We start from the raw sequence: 21,083 nt of genomic DNA on the forward strand, positions 1-21,083 counted from the left end.
GAAAGTAGGATTTTTGGAAGCTATCTTAATTTGGAGATCATTTTAGTGAACTTCAGCATGATTGCCATGTGTCAGATCCCAGGCTGACAACAGATTAAAGGAACATGACAGGAAAAAATAGTTCAGGATGCAATGCTTGAGTTCCTGCCGAGCAGAGAAGCAGGCTTCATAGCACTTAATGGATACTGATGACTGGGATTATATCAACAAGAGCAAGGTTGTATTTTTGGATAGAAATTTCAGAGGCAGAGTGAGGAAATTAGCAGTCAAAATACTTGAAAGCTGCATTATGCTAGCGCATATTTCAAAATGCCGATTGCCTGCTATTTTATGAAGAGATAAGTACGTTCCAGGGTTAATCAGGTTTTGGCCATTACTAGTACCAAGTGTATTTCTTTTCTAATTTTGTAATAGAAAAGAAGAAAATGCTTTCTCAATTCTTTTTAGCATGATTTGCACCATATGGTCTATTAAGTGCAGCCAGCAACTACTTTTAAACGCTACAGTTCTTTCACTGAGGCATTATTATCCTTTGTATGATGAAAGTAATTTTCTTTATGTCTTCAGGAGATTCTTGTATTCTACAAAGCAGAAAGGCCTCTCAAGACTCAGTTTCTAAAAATAGCTTACAGTCTTTCAAGAAGATGAAGGATGAATCTTTCAAGAGATGAAGGATGAATCTTTCAAGGGATGAGCTTGATTATTCTGTTTATTACTTTCTTATTTGCATTTTTGGATCTTGAGGATCCTGTAGTAGTACGCACTGGAAAACGAGTTGGGTTTTTTTTTGTTGTTTTTTTTTTTAAACAGAGTCCTCACTTGAAGAATTGCCAAACTGACTTCACATAGCTGTCATTCCACCTACAAAGCTGAAAACTGATCTGCAGCATTATCACAAGGCAATATGTACTTGGAGATTTTCAGGAATACACTGAACTTCTTGAAACCTCTTCCCTCAGGCAAAATGTCATGCTATTACACAGGAAGAGGACAGTTTGTGTGGCTAATTCATAAATATGTCATTTTGACCTGGATGTCAAGGGTGATCTTTAACAAGGGAAGCAGTTTTCTTTTGGAAGAACACTTCACAACCTTGTCTTTGCACCTAGACTTTGCTTCACAAGTACTGTAAATGAATCAAAAGGGTATTTTGGTCAGGGCTCCTTTACTTCATGTTGTACAAAATGAAGCAAATACTGAAAGAGAAGATCTATTCAGAAGATAAAGTATATCATGATGGTTGCCCAGCTATACATTTTTATCCACTTAGCAATCTCAAAAATATTAATTCCAATTGTCTAAGAATTTATTAACAAATTATTATGTTGTGGACATCTTTCTGGAAAAAAGGAAAACCTTCAGTCTGCAAAGTAATGTCTATTATACTTTTTTCTTTGATGTATGATATATATGAAATGCTACATACATGAGAGCCCCCTTTTTATGACAGCCCATCTGCAAGAAAACTGAAGATCACATGGGAAACATTTTGTGAGAATCTGGCATAGAGGACTGCAGACAACATGCTATTAGTTACTCTGCCTTAACTACTTTTTTTTGAGAGAGAGAGAGAGAGAGAGAGAAAGAGAGTGAGCTTTAAAGCTTTAATCTCCTACACAAGCTCGTCAGAGCCCAAATCTATCTGTAATACTCTCCAAATCAGAATGAACTCAGAAGGATGACGTTCAATCTTTAAATCCTTCTCTGCAGAGCTATTTTTAACTCTCAGGTTCATAAAATGGATCCCTGCTATGGCTCCAGAGCTTTCTAACATGTATCCTACTTATTATGTTTGACACAACCACGTGTTAGAATTCAGCAGCATTTAGAACTAAAAGTTCTCCTTGCACGATTTCCTGGATCATGTGATAGAAACAACTTAGCGTGACAGAACTCTACCATAGTCACTGGTGGAAAACCAATTATCTCCTCTCCTTGCCACTGTTACTCGTTTCACCTCCTCCAGTCACTGTAATTCTAATAATCTGGACACTTCTGAACAATTTTTTTATCTTCTTATTTTGCTTTCTTGTTCACAGAGTGATGTAATAAATGTGTTGTATAAACAATGTCAAATAAGACATTTTTCATATCTTGAAACATTTCCTCAACAAATATATTTATTCAGTCCCTTTCTCAATTAATTCCCAAACAACATAAAAAGGGTATTAAAATCTTTGATACAATGATTACTGTCAATCATAATTTACCAGCTTTCCAAAAACTCCTGTAACGTGTCAGGCCATTTCTGTTTTATTTTCACAAATCAATCCAGCTAAGCTGGATTAGAACTGACATGTCTGCTCAACTATAGGTAAATATGATCAAAATATACAATCATTTCGATGATCTGAACCAGGAATCATATAATAAGGCACAGTTGTTTCTTAGATTTCCAACTGCATGCAGTGCATTACTGGTCATGAACTAGCATAATTTTTACCAATGGGAACAGACTTCTGTTAACGACCTGAGGATATACACATACCTCCAAATGAAACTGCAGGCTACATTCACTCCCTACAGCAATAAAATCTTCATTAAGACATTATTTGATACATGTTCATGTGAATTCAGCAGAATAACATTTTGTAAACATTCTGGTATGAAAATAGAGCATTACAGTCAGGAAATTCTGCTAGTTTTACATGATTCTGGAAATCTTTATATCCCTTATTCTGGCATTAATTTTCTGCTCTAAGTTTTCCAGGAAAAAATGTACTCTGGAATAACTTTATATTCTAATTATAGTTTGATGAAGGTGCAAACTGAACTGACACTGAACCTGCACTGTCCTCTGGTGCTATGAATGATTTATTCTGCCGGTTCACATCCAATTTTAAATAAAAATATCTATCTTCTTTGCTGATGAACTGATACCAGATTTAAAAGCTCTGGAGGATTTGTTTCCTCAAGGGCATCTCCTGACTTCAAAACTCACTTTAGAAGTCCTTAACAATAATGCTTTGGTTTCCTAAACATTTGGAGAAATCTCACTCTGATGCAGCCTTCACATCTTGGAAGAAAGATCTATATCTGAGTTATTAAAGCTTATATTCCAAAATCCTGTTGACTCCGACTGCGTTCACCATTTTTGTTTAAAGCCCATCAGGGTCAATGGAAATATTCCCACCAATGAGTTTCAGGTCATGTCTTTTGAGACAAGGAAACTCAAGTCTCTAGAACCCCATGTGATGCTTACTTCTGACTTCTTCCTCCTAACGTTTAGAGCAAGATGATCTTGAACTACAGAAAGCCCTCAGTGTATTGTTTTTGGAAGAGTGATGAATGCTATTAATGGAACAAAAATAACTTTTTAATATTACACTTTGATTTTTCCTTTCATGAGGTCTTTGTTAGATAAAAGCCTGTTGATGAACCTGAAAGTAAAGAGACTGTGCAAAAGGCAAGGGAAACAGAAGAACAAAAGTAAAAAGAAAAATGGAATCCACTGAGAGATGTCTAAATGATCTGCTCTGCGGCAGCAAATCACTGAAGTCTCCAGTACCATCCATTGGCTTTACTGCACTCTGTAACAGGCAACTAACTTCAGCTTGCATAGAACTTATCCTTGCCCAGTCAACCCTTCTAGAATGGGATGAAATGTATTGTATACCTCTGAGTTATTGGGTCTCTTCGGAAATGTCTACCTACTCCCAGGTTAAACCTCAGAAGAATAAATATTTTCTTGATTTATGAAACCACCGTATTCTTATTAAAAGCTAATAAAAGCATCGTAAAAGAGGAACAAAACTCCTCTCTTTGGCTTAATATAAACAGAAGAAATTTTCAACTGACAATTAACAAAACAACATACGTGCTGTCAGAAATAACATAAGGAAATACCCGATGCATTCTCCTGGAAGAATATTTATAATCCAAAAATATTCTGTGGCTTCATTATAATTTAAAACACTGTTTGTTACAAAGATTTATTTAATTTACTTTTTTGTTCTTTGTTTACTCTATATATTTTCTGTCTCACTGTTATTTATTCCACAACCTTCAGTGAATTAGAAAATATACCCAGTTTACTTAAATAAGGTCATTATTATTACACCCATTTGACACTGGTAAAATGCATGCAATAAACTATCCTGGGATATCTGCTTAAAGTTAAGAAGGAAATGCACTTACTATTTTAAGGGCATTAATAGGGAAAACCACTTTTAACTCTAGACAGATACTAGTTTTTCCTCATTCTGCATTCTATATCAGTCCTAGGAAGTACTGACTAAATCTTAAGCAGCCAGAATTAAGGCAGCTCTGTAATCTTGGAATGAAATGAAAAAATAATACAGTGAACAAATTCTACTGAGTGAAGCACACAACAGAAAAGTGGCCAAATCACCATATGAAAACAGTCCAATTGTAGGAGAAGGGTCTGACTGTGGGCAGGATAAGTTTAGGTATGGTAAGGTAAGTTAGAAAAACAAGGGGATAGCCCTTAGCAGCAGCCGCCCTTTTCCTGCGTTTGTAGGTCTTCCACCATTCTGAAAGACGCTGGACTCTGGACCCCTTACCTATACCACAGTCCTAACGCAATCCAAACAGAACCTCTACTCCGGATCCTTTTTCCACATTTGGAAAAAAACCCCACATGGTGACTACTGAAACACACTACTCTCAATTAGCAAGACGCTAAAGCCACAACATTTGATGGAGAAAAGAAGTGTTTATGCGTGTGTATACATGCAGACACACACACACTCACTCACAATCTACTTCCAAAATGGCACGGACAGACTTGGCAAGGTCTCTGGCTTCTGCTGCAAGAGCTGTTGTGACAGTAGGTCCAATCCTTCCCAACCGTGCAAGAAGTGCTTTAGTAGACAATGTTGCTCTTCTGTCACTAAGTGAAGAAAAAATAGTAAGTGTTTATTTGTAAGATTATAAAAGAAATTGTTACTTTTAATAAAGTAAACTTGTGTTTCTAGATTGGTTTTGGTCTCATTGTATGAACAAAAAAGATTCATACTACCAAATTGATGAGTTTGCCTCAGAAGCGGTTCTGTCTGTACAATAAAGGTATTAGAAAAGTTCAATTCAAACAACATTCACGTCTCAAAATCTAGTGTCAAGAACTCAGTGGGTGTCAGGAAAGTAACTTACCTAAAAGTAATATTCATATTAGCATTTAAGAAGGGACACTGCTTTAGGGGATCCAATTCTTATCTTCTACGCTGTTAGTGAGTCAGTTTGTCACCTTAGCTTTGCGTTTTATACCTCAATCCACTTAGTAAAATAAAGTCTACGAACTTTATAAAACACGCAACATGACTCTTGTGCAGTGCCAATGGGAACTGCATTTAATTGATGAGGATTAGCATATGAGAACACAGACATCTACAATATAATACTTGACCTGATCCTGCAGATTTTTTTGAAATAAAGTTCCAGCAACTTCACTTAAATAGATTTGATTTGCTTGAGAGCTTTACTGAAAAAGATGGCAGGACAGAGACCATACAACTTTACTGTTACATAAATATTACTGGAACACTATCTGGGATATATAGGCACAATCATGCTGATATTATGAAGGACCAAAGGCTGCTCTAAATCTTGTTGAATATTCCTAGGTACCTTTTTAAACAAGAGAAGTAATAACACTTAAATGGATATACATGTTATCAATTTATTTATATGCTACTGGATTAATGATGACGCAAAATCACTTGGGCAAATCTAAAAAGTTAAAAAAAATTATAACCCACTATTAAGGTTCTTTGCAATTTAACTAATCCTTAGCACATTATAATTACTTTATGGAAACATCCAGACAACCATAGCTATGTAATTACTAACTGTTTTAATTTAATTCTGAGGTTTTTAATGAAGCTGTATCCTGAAAGCCTAATTTATAATTCATGCCATTCCCTCTCCTCCAATAAAATGACACTTGGAAACATACAGTAAAAAAATATAGGAAAAATAGCTACAAGACAGTTTTTGGAGACTTTGAAACAACAGTAAAGTTTTTCAATATTAATATTTCCATTTCAATATTAATAACTATGCCATTTCATTACCTTAAAACTGTTGAGGAAGTAGAGTTATCTGAAAGTACTTCATGCACAACCTGTCGGCCATAGTCAAGAAGTTAACAGTTTATAAATCGACATAGTCAAAAAGTTAATACCTTGTAATCTGATGTTCTATTTGGGTGTGGGGGATTTGATTTGTAATTAAAGAGTCTAGTCTCTCCCAGTTAGAAGTGTAAAAGTAAAAACCAAAATATTCTAATCCCTTTAAATGAAATAAATATAACAACATCACTTTTTTGTTTCATAACATTTCAAAATATTATCAAATATTACTTTTTCTGCATTTTTCCTCTGGGGAATTTCACAGAAATTGATGAGAGTTTGTGAAAAATTAGGTGAAAAAAAACTAACTGATCAGTTTCATTTGTTTAGTGTATACCAAAAGATAAAGTAAATTCCTACAGGGATCTGTACGCTTACACACCATCTTTATTTCTAGCAATGAAAGGATCTCTGCAAACTAGTTTATAGTCAGTTTACTATGTTTATTTTTCACAAACATCAACACAAAACTTTTCCAAAGAAAATATTGCTGGAAATGAAAGGCAAAGTTACCTCTACAAATTGTAGCAATTTTTCAGTAGCCACCTCAAAGGTCTTCCTAGCTGATTCTGATTTCCGCAGCTGGCAGTCAAGCACCGTAACTCTCTTCCTCAAGTCTTGGATGTTATCCTGCGAAAGATATTTTAAGGCTTTTATTCTAATCATTTTCTCCCATGGCTCACAAAAATACATGGTGTGAATTGAAATGGATGTCTGAAATGTTTAACACACGCTCTTTTCTACATTTCTGAAAAACATAGCTGCTCCTGAGGCAGGTATGCCTGATCTGCTGGTAAATCAGCTCCCAACCTGCAACAGATTTTGGCAAATGATGTAAAGGTAAATTGAAAGTGGCAGCTAACAACAGTGTTAGGGATGAAACTTAAGACCGTTTGAACTGATTCATGAATGGATCAAAAATACCTGATGGTGACAGTATCTGTCAGCAGGGTGGCATAAATAGCCAGCATGTGAACAAACTCAGTCCCCTAGTTTGTATCTGTACATCCTTTGACCAAGAGAGTAATTACCCCCTAGGATTTCTCTACATGCACTTGTATAACCTATTGATCAGTGTTATGCATCCCTCTCTACTTCAGCTACAGAGAACGTGAGCCCCATTAGATCAAGTTCTGGAGGCTCAAGGTTTCAGCTTGAGTCCCTGGCACTGTTCGTGTAAGAGGACCACGAGTAAAGTCTTCACATGTATATGGGCATGTTTGTTTAGCTAAGCTGTCTGCTGAACAGAAGATCTAGACCAAAATACGCTCCAAAATTAAGAAAATATCCCCATAATTAAAAATAAACTTTTACATCACTGGAAGTGATCTTTTCTGAAAGCCCACTACCTCCTATAAAACTCTTACAAAAAATCACCCAAACCCACTTAATATCTTTACTTATTTACTTTACTTTGAAGCAAATGAGTACACACATTTGTTTGTATACACTGTACAGAGCGGCAAAATCATGAATGTCAAAGAATCTGTTGATTACAACACCTTTCTTTGGTAATCTCACTGAGCCGGAAACCCTCAGAGGGACCTCACTCTTTTGTACTAAAAAGAGTATACTACAGAGTTGGTACCTACTTGATACTGCTTCTTTTGAATAAGAAATGCAGAGAATCATATCTCAACTCAAATATTCGAGTGCTCGCTCAGAATTTCAGGAATTCAAGCTAGCATCTCAGAAACAAATCTCTAAGAAAGCAACCCACGTGCTCTGAATTTCTTAAAATTTTGATATTTATTCAAGTCCTAGAAAACAAACAGTACTTCAAAAGTACCTAACATAAAAGATGGGGCATCTCAGCCAGATGTTCAGAAAGAAGAACTTCTAGGGTGTGATTTATCTCATCAGACACACTCACAATTAGATGAGGGGAATTCCTCCCTGGGAGCTACACGTACTTGCTATGTTGCTTCTTTGCAAGCTTGTATACCATAGAGCTCATGATGAAATAAGGCAACATTTTAGTAGGTTTTCTTCATCAATTCATATGCACATCCATTTTTCATGAGAAAAACAAGGTAAACACACAAATGTCAACTTGCTTGCACTTGTTCAAACTGCGTGTAGGAAATGGATCCGCAATTACAGGGAAAAATTTAAAAGTGCCTCAAATATTTTATTCCTTAGCATGTTTTGAAATGCCTCACTAGAGATGAAGTGGTTTTAAAATATGAGGCTCAATTAAAAAAAAAAAAATTTTTGGCAGGATACTGTTAGTAGCATTTAAATAATTATCTTGATTAAATCTAAATTTACTTATGAACAGTACTGGGCTTTCTATTGTTATTATTTGCCTAACAGAAACATAAATATGAAGGCCATTTTTACATAAATACAAAAGCATACAAATATACGTATAGTCTTTAAAGATAATACGTCTGCGGTCCAGAAACTATTCCATGCTTTAATGCTTGATAACTGCCATTTTGACCTATGACCCACATATGCTTCAACCTCCTATTTTTCCAGCCCAAAGATATCTGGATAAAGGAAGACTCATACACTTCACATTACCCCCTTCACTATGCATCATTCCAGTTATTGAATAATGCAAGACAAACAGTGACCTACTTTAGAAAAGCAGATGAAAAGAAAATGAAAACAAGATACATGACAACAGCAAGGAAACCATGGTAACTACGACAGGCGACTGCTTCGCTTACTTTATTTTGGCCAGAATGATCAGTGAGCTGAGCCTTCAGCTCTACAATTTCAGCTTCTAATAGGCGAATTACTTCTTCATAGTCCATCTCCATTCCACGAGCCTGCCTTTGTGCAGCTTCTGCAAGATGAATCCTATTTCGCAGGGCTCTTGTCTCTTCTACAGCTGCCTTGGCTTCCTACAGATGATAGAATTTAATTGAAAAGTTACAACTCCAGCTAACAAAGAAGTACAGATTGAGCTCAAAAGTACTGCAGCTTGCATTAGGGCTACCTTTTAGTACCTATGGTTAGATGGTTCAATTGCTAATTTTTAAGTGTGTGATGTGCAAACAAAGAATGGGTATTTACCGAGAGAGATAATTTTCCTAATAAATTAAATCACGAATTCCATGATTACTGTAAATGGAATTGAATGAGAGGTTTTATAGAAATGCACCTGATGCTGTTAATCTGTCTCATCATTTCCATACTAAAAAAGTACTTCAATGACATGTTATTTCATTTCATAATTATTGCCTGAATTCGCACTCAATTCAGAGTTCGCACATCATGTAGATGGACTTCTAATGCAAGTATTCAGTCCACACTGTTCTCAAAGTAAGTGCTGGTTTTTATTTTTCTGCCTAGTTTCTGGTCTTATATCGTTATCCTCTATTATCACAGAAGAGTGTTATACAAAATTTATATATAAATAGTGTATGGAAAACAGGAAATTAGAAACTGTTAGCTTTTAATTCAGCTAAAGTAATCCCTAAATGTTGTAAAATCTGATTCGAGAAGGATATTGCTCAGTTCATTTTACTACTGAATATTAATTCGAGTTAACTTTGATTTGTAAATTTAGAAAGTCAAACTAAAGGTCTGGACAACAGATGAGTTTACACTAGGAAAAAACAAACTGCTCTTCAAAAATGTAGACATACATGCTCATTGGCACCAAACCCAGTAAACATCTTTCCCCTTAGCTTTTTATTAATCTGTGGAAAAAGTCACTTTCCACGAATTTTCTGAATCATTAACGTTATAAGCTTTCAATATACAAATTCACAGAGCTAGAAATACTTTGTACAATTCCTCAGCTAAGGATACTTAGATGGATATCCTATTCCTAGTCTACTTATTATATCTTATTATCATAACTATGTCTGGTTGGGAACGGAACCAGAGGGGAAACACGTAGGGGTAGAGGAGAAACACACTATGAATCTATAATAAGTAGCAAATAACCTTCCAGAAACTAGGCTTGAAATTACTGTTTCTGAAAAACCTGTATGACTAGATCTTCCTATTTTTGTGGAAGAAGTGTCATATAATATTTAACAGGTGTCTACAAAAGCAGATTTAATTCTATTATTTCTTAACTTAGAAGCATTTGTTCTGTGCAATCAATATCCTTCAGGTCAGGTTTTCCTACACGTTGTCATAATGTTTTTTCTGTAAAATGGTCTACCAATCTCACTTTCAGATGACTTTTAACCTGTACACTGTTAGTCTTAATAAACAATATATATTTATTTCAGGCCATAAGTAACCTAATCTCAATCACATATCGATAGGACATCATCTTCCTCATATTTACAATGGTTTTGCAATATAATACCAATTTGGATGATTGCTAGGGACATTCTGGTCTCTTAGAAAATAAAGCATTAGAAGAAGTAATCACTCATGTAGCAAACAGCAACATCATTAGTTAATGCAGATGACATTGGTGTTATATTGTTTAGAGGTTTCTGTTATAGGAACACAAGTGATAAGGGATACATTTAAATAACCTTTAATTTGACAGCAAGTATAATGATTTTTATTTTTTTTTCTTTTGGAAGCACAAAGCATTAGATGAGCCTATTCTACATGATGATCATCTCCATCTGGAAACACAGACTATTCAAAAGAGTATTGCTGCATGCCTTTCTGTTATTCGGCTAGTTCGTTTTACAGTTGTCTGTTTGCACAGCACTAAAAGCAGTGCAAGGGGCCATTACTGCAAGCACTCACTGAAAGACCACCAGAACAATCCACTCCTCCTGCAAGCTGCTCATAGCAGTTCTTTTTCCTATAAACAAATTCAGAGAACACAGGGGCTTCTAAGAAGTTATGGACCTACAGAAGTAGAGGTCAAAATTGCTGCCTTTGTAGAGGGCATTTTCTTGCCACTGTAAGAAACAGTGTGACTCAACAGCACGAAAAGCTGGGCCCTACTGATATAGAGGACGATTTGGTAGCCTTCAGTAGCAAAGGTATCCTTCAGTAACAGGCTGGAGGTGGGAAAACGGCTCTTCGAGACAAAAGTGAAAAGATGCTCTGATGTTAAGTTTGACTAATATAAATGAATACAGAGGCCTTGACAAAGGGTGGCATCTTAAAAATGCACACATAGGAATTATTTAAATAAACTGACATCAGAAAAGTCATGGGAAAATTGCTATAATGAAAAGGGAGGTCTTCATTTTGAAATAAAACCTCCTTGAAATAAAGGTTTAATCTCTTATAATCCAGAATTGCCTTTACTCCTCCACTGTTTTTTCAGAAACCCAATTGTTGAATATTAATTTCTCTGTAATAGCAGACTAAGTATGACCAGATTTCAACAGTGAAAGACCTAAAGGAATAATTAACGAACAATGGATTCTTACATTACAATGAAACGATTATCCACACTACAACTGAATTAGCAAAATTTTCTGACAAACCAGAGCTGTTTGCTAGAGCAGGGAGGCACAAAGGGAAACGATACCATCAGGTTTCCCTGTTCTACAGTTACTGACGCTGGAACTGCAGCAACATGGTGGGTTCTCTTACTTACGCAGGTAAGGGGCCCCCACCAGTGAAGAACAGATGGATTACAGCATGCTTCAGCAACATTTTCTCTTGTCCCATTCAACTGCTTGTATGAAAGAAGACGCAACAGAAATGGAATCTGCAGCTGCTAATATTTCATCTATATAAATGCCTGATGGGACCATTTGTGCTAATCTGGTATGAAGCCACTACAACAAATAAGAAACTGCAGGCTGGAGGAGAGAAACTGAATCCTCACAGAATCAATTTCAAGGTACAGGTTTCTTTCAAAACCAGGTTCTATTTCTTCCTTGGATGAATTCAAGTGTCAGGAGAAGGTTTTATCCAAGTAATATTCCAGCCACCACAAGCACTGGAACAAAGCTATTCTTTTAAACTACATGAAAAATTGTAGTTACAATTCAATTATGTTTATTCATTAATTTTACAAAAATTGTATGCTGAAAACATCCTTTAAAAGAACTTTGGGTATCTTTACTATATATTAAAATAAAAAAACTCATGAAAGAAAAATAAACCCAATACTTCTTTCAGGCAGGGTGAAATAAATTATACACTGTTTCCCAAATAGCAGCCATTCAAGTCCAAGTCTTCAAAGCACTTCTTTTCCCCTTAGAAAACATAGCAAATCTTATAGCCCTATGAAATACAAGTCCAGCAGTATGGGATATCACAAACAGTATCCTATCTTTACAACCTTTCAGATTTACTATGTTTAGCTGAGGTGCTTCAGCTGACAATAACTGCATAAAAAAAGCTCAGGTTGGTATGACCCAGGACTTCCAGGCAGCACAGAATACAGTCAAACTCATCCAGGAAGATAGAAGACATCATTATAGATTTCACATTCATGGTGTTGATAAGACTTCAGGTACTTAAAAGTGCCCTTCTGTGTTTTGTGCCAATTTCAGCTTCAATGATTTCAAGGAAGACTCAAAGATAGTGCTATATCACAACCTCAGAGTAAAAATATATCAATTAATACATTTTAATTGTCATGGACCAATATTAGAAAATAATTACTACCTCATTTCAAATTTAGCCCTATTTCTAATCTTAAGAGTTTGTTTATCCTGTTAGCTACTGATTCAAGCACTGTTTAATGAATCGACATTAACAAAACACGCTCATTAACCAGAGTATTTGTACGCCTGTCCTAATTAAGCTGTAATCTCTGCGATTCACAATTAGTAGACAATAGAAATACCACAAAAGATACTCCAATATATGACTGGTAGCCTATATCCTCATTTAAAACCTTTTTTTTTCAGGAAAGCAGTGATTTTTAAAAAAAAAAAAGTTTAAATTGTATTGAATTCAGAAGACCTTAAGTACATACTTAAGTTGGTTTGTTTGTTTCCTTTTAATCAGGCCATTAGGGCTCAATAATGTACTCATTAACTCATTTCATCAACTTCAGCTTAAGCAGGAATGCATCATCATAAGTTAAATGGCAACTTGTACTGTAAGTAGCCTATTTTTTTTAAACCTCGTATCACCATGAATCTCAGCATCAACATCAGTTCTGAACTACAGAAATATACCTAAAACACTTGAAAATGCACCAAATACAAACAGAACTAAAATTTCCATTAAAAGTCTGCTTCTACCTCCTAAAATAGGTCACACAGTGCTGTAATAACATATAATTTATTATTTCTCCTTCATTTCACTATATGGAACCTCTTCAACAGCAGTTACTTAAAACGCCTCCCAGAAAATCAGAGTATTTATCCCCTGGAGGTTTGTACTGCAAAGCTGACCTTCACCATCACATGACAGTACTTGAGAGAAAAATAAAAGTACGAGGACCTCGTGTGGTAGAAAATGGGCATTGCTGCCACTTAAAACAGACCATCTTAAACCATCTTTGTCCAAGTCTACGTTCCCAGTAAGAGCAGGTATGTGAATTGAAACACTCGATGCTGAGGACCTGATGTCCACACTATTTGCATTTTGGGGTTTGTACTTTGCACTAGCCTTAGTCTAGACTGATAGACTGAACGTCTGCTCTAGACTAGAGCAACAGTCGGAACACCCAGTAGCGAATGGAAACATGAGGTGCACTACTGGAAGACAATTCCAGTTAAAAAAGAATCCAATTTATTTCCCTGCTGTCCCACAGTGTACAGACGGCAACATCACAATATTAATGGAAAAAAGCTTTCAAGCAGTTCTCTTATATTCAAGGAATAAAAGGTGATAATGAAGGTGCTGAACAAATCTACATATATGAGCAAGAACGTAAAACTGATCTTAATATAATAGTACATGGAAAGATTTTTAAACTGTATCTTGCATTTTTACACACGACATCTGATGGAACAGATAGCCATGAGAAACCTACAAGGAATACGTGTACCAGTACAGGAGAGAAGAAAGGCGGCCAGCTCATAAGAAGAAAAGAGCTGACAAGATGATATTCAGTAGAAGCAGAAAACAGGAAAGTCACTTGGTTTTAAATCCAGGCTACAAATGACGTGAGACTTACATATAATTGGAAATTGCTTTTAAGAGACACAAGAAGGCTAAATTTTGTAAGAAACTCTGATTTCTTCTCTCATAGTTATAGATAGATATGGAGACAGAAACAAGACATTCCTCTCAAAACACTTACTACCATTTTTCTCCTGGTGAATATCAGGTAGAATTGTCAAGTGCTTCTATTTTTTCATACTTAAAACTCTGGCTGACATATAAAGTAACTAATGTTAGGACTGCAGATTAGGCACACTCTTGCCTAAGAACAGCAAAATCACTTTAAGAACACTTTGAGACCAGAAAGGTACTATTACATTATTATCCAACTTACCTGATCCAGTTCTCTTACAGTTCCTACCTCAATTCAACAGCAGAGAAGTATTATTGCTCTAAAAACTTAAGGATCAATATTCTCCAATTCTAATCAAAAACTCTGTAGTAACAAAAGAACCACTTTGTGTTGAAATCAGTGTGAAAGACAGTCTATACGAGCATCAGGAGAGAAAGAGGTGTTCCCTTCTCCCTTCCACAAAAAACAGTAAAAAAAAAAAAAGAGAATAATAATATTTTTAAGAAACTTCAACATACTTGCTTGACTATTTGTAGCTCCTCTGTTAACTGTTTCTGTAAATTCACAGATTCAGACAATTTTTCCTGTTTAAAAAAAAAAAAAAAGAACAAAAACAAAATGAAGAAATAATTAATAATTAGGTCTGAAAGAGAAATAGTTGTTATTCCTAAAACCCAATTAGCTCTTTCAAAACTACAGGTAGCAATACTTAACTTCTATCAATGTACTTACTGCCTTCTGTACAACTATTATGTTTCTAGGCCACAACATATGTCTGTTAATAATGTATAAACAGAAACACACACATTAAAAAAGTTCTGGTGGAAATAATAAATAATCAACAGCTTTTATAAAACCTGTGACAAAACCAAATTTTAATCTCTAAAAGCTGGTTTTTCAAAGAGTTCATTGATACTGTTTAAGTTTCTTGAGCATCTGAGGCGTATTTACTGAACATTTCTGTGATATAAATAAAATACACATTTTAAGTCTCTTGTTACCTCGCCAGCTAACAAATGAGCAGAATAAAGACGTTGTTGTGGCTTTAACAGACTGCTGTACAACCTAATATTCACGTCAAGTTATTTTCAACATTGTATGTTTGACCATTCTTTCACTCACCTACTTGTATCAGAAGCCTGTAAGTACACCACTTTCAGAAGGTTAAAAGTTCTGACGAAGTTAAAAAAAAAAAAAAAAGGTGCTAGAAAAGCATAAAGATTCTCATACTGAGTCAGACCAAGGGTATTTCTCACCCAGTTTCAAATATTTGACTGTAGATTGTTAAGGGAAGAGTATAAGAAATGAGGCAATTCTAGATTGATCATTGCCAGTTTTCGACATCAGCAATTTAGGGACTCATGGTAAGCATTCACTACTTCAATGTTGAATGTAAATCGGGTTCTTTCATTTCAGTACAAAGTTTTCAGAAGAAGAATCTGTGCATAGAACGAAGAACAGATCTTTGGGCATGTCAATCCAATCTTTTTGTAATCTATAGCAAGAAAGAAATTTTTTTTGACCAGGAGGCAATTTGTAGAATTGCCTGTATCCTGGGATCGATTTTCCAGCCCTGTCCAAGAACAAGAGTTAGGTACACTGAATACAGAACCAGAATTTTTTATCTTTTGGGTTGTCAGAAAAGAAATTCAGGAGCATAGGACCATGGCTATAACCCAGGGTATTAAGAAACAATACATTTGTTGCTTTAGGTCTTATGTATTTTGTAATGTCTGTGAAAATATGTATTAATTTTGAAAACAGATTAATTTATCCTCCAGTTCTGACTTCTTTCAAAAGTATTAGCATATGCGTAGACACTGCAGTTACTAGGATCACACATTTCTAAATAAAATTGCTATGCAAATCAGTCACTTCTCCAAATTCACTTTTGTGAAATGTCTGCTTAGCCTCATTTCTCTGTGAATCAGATTAAAAAAATGCATTAGTATTCAATATAACAAATAAAATTCACTATCTCCAGAAATATAGTGTAAGCATACAATCTTCAAACATAATTAGAACTGTTTGCTCTGCCTTTTTATTTATTCATCAAAAATTGGACATAAAAATCAAAAGAAAAACAGTAAATTACTAAATACACTCAAAAAGAAATTAATCTCTTGAATAATTTAAAGGAAATAAAAATTAAGTATTACCTTTAATTTACTTATTTGTTTTAAAGCTTCATTTCTTTCTGTCTTAAGTCTTTCCATGTCATCCTCCAAAGAATCACAGGTTACAAACTGTGCGTATTTAAACACGTCAGGTTAGAATGTATTGCTAACTGTATCTTCCATAATCTTTAACATCTTATCTTAAAAGATCTTGTTAATAAAATGAGAGAATAATCTTAATTTTAAAATAATTTAAAGCTCTGAAAATACTAAAAATGTTTAAGAAAATTCTCACCAACTTATCTTCCAAAGGAACAATTATTTTTCCTGTTAAAAAGGATTAATTAAAAATATTTTTTAAAGTACCAAGAATACAACACTAATAGCTCCTGTTTTCTTCAATATTTCAAATAATACATAATTTTATTTTAGCATTCCTATGCTGCAAATGCTCTTTCTTAAAGTCAGCTCTAGAATAAAGTGATTTTTACTGTAGCAGTAGTTCAAATCACTGGGCCCAATAATTGTTTATCACTCACACAGGTAGTAGCAATATGTATTCCATTAAGAAACTTCAGTAAATCACTGTTGTCCATACTTATAACAAATCACAACTTAATTACATTAATTGCTTTCTGCAAAGTAGGTTGCTTTAAAAAGCTTCACAGAAACTAGGTTATCTTAAGGAACACCGTGATACGGAGCTGTTCTAAACATCTGCCCAAGATTTGGAGTTATCTTACACATAATAAGCTCTCCAATAATCTCCTCCCAACAGTTAACACTGTACAGGCACATATTTTACCTGTGAATCCAGTAAGCTGGCAATTTCATTGACCCCAAATGTTACAGATTTTTGGCCATCGTCTGTTGCATTCAATTGCATAGAGAACAGATTCCTTGAAACTTCAACGAAATCTAAAAAACAGTTTAGATTTTGTTGCTGCAGTCCCCAAGTTCAGCTTAGTAGCAGTATCACCAGATGCAACACAACTACTAATATCACAATGTATGGCTACTCTTTTATAAATGCAGTGTCTGCCTTCCATAAGCTTTCTAAAGGAAAATATGAAAATCAGACACATCTCCCTGAACAGAAACATTTGGTAAAGCTGGTAAGAGTAAGAATAAAAATGTTCAAAACAGGTCTTGGGATGAAATATCCCTGAATCAAGTTGTGAAGGAGAAAAGAAAACAAAAGGTGGTGTGAAGTTCACCTTCAAAGTACCTGGTTAGAGATGCTCTACATTTGGCACATCCCTGTGAAAAATTAAAAGAAAGTTGCACACTTGTTACACAACTGCCTTTCCCAATGAATCGGCCTCACTAGGGGAGACACAGTATCTCCACAGGAAAAAGGAAAAATTTCGTACTAGCTCACTGCTCATAGTTTCCTTTGCAGGTCCTTTAAACCCTTGATAGAGACCCGGTAAAACTGATGTTGACCAAGTTTTAAGTACAAATACTACAGCATTCTCAATCAACATGGCTTGGATTTCCCATTCATTTTGAATGTATAAAAAAAAAATTCTCCTACAATATGACAGAAAAGTGGAAATATAAAGGTCAGTTTTTTTACACCACACAAAATCTGATGGAAGATCCAGTATCTTTCTTGATAAGGTACCTGAAATCCAGTGTCTTTTTGAATGGTTAAGTACAAGAAATTATTTTTCATATACTAGTGTTTGATGCTGTTTTTCATAAACTTTAGGAAAAGTGAAATTTCCATCAGTTTTAGCATCAGAACTATCACATGTCTCAGTTTATGAGAAATATTCTTAAATTGTTAGTGTCACCTACCAAAATTGCCATAACCAACAGAAACAACTAATTCCCATCAGAATTAGGTTTAGCTAGAAGAAGAATCGTGATGGTCTCCATGCAAATCTCTTTCTATATGCAATAGTTGAAATGTTCTTGCTTCTCAAAAACTAAACAAGTTAAATAATCTGTCAGTTTAGTTGCTCCTAGAAGTCTCTTCAACCATCAATACCCTCCCAAGTAATTTGGAACAATTACAGTATCCTATTCTCAAGGCAAAAATTTAGGAATTTTTGAGCAGAAAATCAAAACTTTCTCAAGGCTGCTCTCAATTAGATAAATTTGTGATTTGCTTTCCAATTACTTAGTTTCAGAATTCCAAGCTTATTTTTATACAGTAGAATAAGGTTCTTGCCTCAAAGTATCACTTTATTCACAGTAGCAATGCAATACTGACAGAAAATATATTAATGGTTATTATCTATCATTTCTGTATTCCTACATTTCATTATTTTCCATGGTAATTAACAAATTATTACCTCCAAAAGACACTGTTCCTTTAGAATCTTTCTGAAGTTGCTGCCTTAGGGCTTGCTGCTGTTCATCTGTGGGCTGAATCCCAAGATAATTCAATGCCTGGAAGGAGAAAACTTATTTTGGAGAAAAAAAAAAAGAAACGACTAGGGATAATGACTGCAGGGACATGGGGGAGTAATTAAAGAGCTATACTTCAAAGAGCCTTTGTATCATAGTACACTCTCACTGACAACACTTTTATTCCAGAGACACTCTGTGACTTTTCCTTCTAATTGAGAGATGTTCAGATATTATTTAACCTTGAATACAAATGAGTCTAATAAGCAAAACCCTTTGTCCTTAATAACTGCCTTAAAAATCCTGAGAGATGTTCAGATTCCCAGAAGAGTTAATCAGTAATTAGATTAACAAAAACAGTAATTTGCCCAATATATAAAATGAAATATTGGCCCGCAACCTGAAAAAACTATCCAAATAGAAAATTTGATGTATAATTTATACCTTAAAGTTTGTCAACCTAGAAATACGCTCCAGATGTTTTACATGCATTGTGAAGGGGGAGAAAGGAAAACTCAAAAGATTATAAGTATTTACCCTCTCCAGCTTTTCTGCTTTGAGACGAATAGTAGAGTTCCTTCCTTGCAGCTCATAATCATCATTCTGGCTGGGGGCAATAACTAAGAAGAAAAAAATTAAAATTAAATAACGATACATTTGTAACTACTGCTTTGAAGAATTTGTTCTGAAGCTCTGCAACATCAAATGGATGCCAGCTAAATACCCACTTGCCACAAATAAATGTTAATATTTAGATTGACTTTTTTTTTTAAAAGGACATAATTGTAATAAACAAAAATTATGGATATCAATCACTTAAACTATTTTTTCACATCAAAAAGTGACAAGTAGCAAATTAGCAGAAAGAAACCAGGAATAACTTTGAGCGATTCATCAAGCATATGGCTTATACTTGTGGTATTTTCTCTTCTCTCAGAGATACTCAGTTACTCTGGAAACAGAAGGGGAAACACACTTGCGAATTCCGAGAAGACGACACACCCTCAGCATAATCAACAGTTCCCAAAAGCCTATGGAGTGATCTAGAAAACACTGTGAAAGAGAGGGAATGACCTGTTGCCAACTAAGGGCTGTGTGGAGGTAGCTTAGACTGAATTCCAGCAGGCTCCTCAGTATTTTTTCCTGAGGAGGAACTCTTTTCCAAGAACTACCATCCATTAAGCCATCATCCATCATCCCCTCCTCTCCAGTCCTTATAGTCAGAAATACAACAAGTTTGCATAATTTTAACTCATTGCATTAAGAACTTACAGTGCATATATTTTATTTCCAACATACACAAATGATTAAGCTTCCAACATACACAAATGATTGAGGAAAGGAAAAGAAGCTAGCAGCATTAAGCAGTCCATATGCAAGATTTCAGAATCATTGCTTTTTTTTTTGGTGTGCATGCTTAGTTTTAACGGAACTCGAGAAATGCAGTCACAGCTTTGTCATGTTTCAGACACACCTGTGGATACAACACAAGCAGCAGCAGCCTTTGGAAGCCTTTGATCACAGGCAGTAGGCAAAAAGAGCAGTTAACTATTAATTTCTTTGAATTTTAGGTGTATGTAAATAGAACAAATTCATTGACTTGTTTTTTGCAGAAGAAAACTGAATACTTGTTTGCGTTCATTATTTATAAATGTAATTTAGATCTTAATTCATTATTTCATTAATGGACTAGTATTGAAACCAAAACCAGCATTTGAAAACTAAAGGATTTTGCAGTTTGAGATTGTCTCTAAAGAAACAGAAGGAACCGCGTAGCATTCTTTTTTTCTTTTAATTTCATAGCATATCTGTTTCCAAGCTCAAAGTAATTTACATTCTCTTTATATGCCAAAAGCATAAACCAAAACATCTTGAAAAGCTCTGACACTAACACTTCTCACATGCTATATTAAATTCTGAAGACAGTGGGCTAGAACCTCAGCTGAATTGGCACACTTCCTTTCAACTCAGAATGAAAAAGCCTTGTGTATGAGTTTGTGCAAGAATTTCTCAAAATTATGCTGATTTTTCTTACAGCATTAAAAAAAAAAATCTAACAGCTACTTTAATTTTTCAAGGTTATCTTTGAAAGGTTATCCTTGAAAAAGGGCAGCATGAGGAAAGTGGCAGCTCTGACTAAGGATGTGCTTTTAGAGAAGACTAAAATGAAAAATGACAAGAAACAGTACAAACCAGACCTGCAAGTATTTCTGCTTTCCACTCTACTAGCTACATTATTCAGATATGTTAAGAAACCGTGGCCTTCTTGGTCTCTTTAAGCAACAATGAAGCTCCTCTGTATTGCATTATATTAACCAAGAGTCTTATGCTCTGAATATATTAAAAAATAGCCTTTTGTCTTGTTCCTCTGATTTAGTTGTAGTGTTTTTCATGACCAATATGAAAAAACTGTGTGATCATTAAACTCCAGGTGTATTCAATACTACAACCTTGCCCGTTTCAAAAGTTCACAGTCAGTCAGCTCAC

General features: G+C 34.9%; 1 protein-coding gene across 1 annotated transcript in view; it reads right to left on the reverse strand.

Annotated features, from left to right (window-relative positions):
* Positions 1–21,083, reverse strand: part of STXBP4 (syntaxin binding protein 4) — a 71,626-nt gene that overhangs the window by 35,585 nt on the left and 14,958 nt on the right. The window contains exons 12-20 of the mRNA XM_075169608.1: positions 19,134–19,216; positions 18,542–18,638; positions 17,044–17,156; positions 16,281–16,367; positions 14,640–14,705; positions 8,768–8,944; positions 6,603–6,719; positions 6,033–6,082; positions 4,719–4,852 (exon numbers count right to left, since the gene is read on the reverse strand). Of these exons, the coding sequence (XP_075025709.1) occupies positions 4,719–4,852; positions 6,033–6,082; positions 6,603–6,719; positions 8,768–8,944; positions 14,640–14,705; positions 16,281–16,367; positions 17,044–17,156; positions 18,542–18,638; positions 19,134–19,216 (924 nt within the window). The remainder of the gene's footprint in view (positions 1–4,718; positions 4,853–6,032; positions 6,083–6,602; positions 6,720–8,767; positions 8,945–14,639; positions 14,706–16,280; positions 16,368–17,043; positions 17,157–18,541; positions 18,639–19,133; positions 19,217–21,083) is intronic.

The sequence above is a fragment of the Calonectris borealis genome, chromosome 20, assembly GCF_964195595.1.
Source record: "Calonectris borealis chromosome 20, bCalBor7.hap1.2, whole genome shotgun sequence".
NCBI classification, from domain to species: Eukaryota; Metazoa; Chordata; class Aves; order Procellariiformes; family Procellariidae; genus Calonectris; species Calonectris borealis.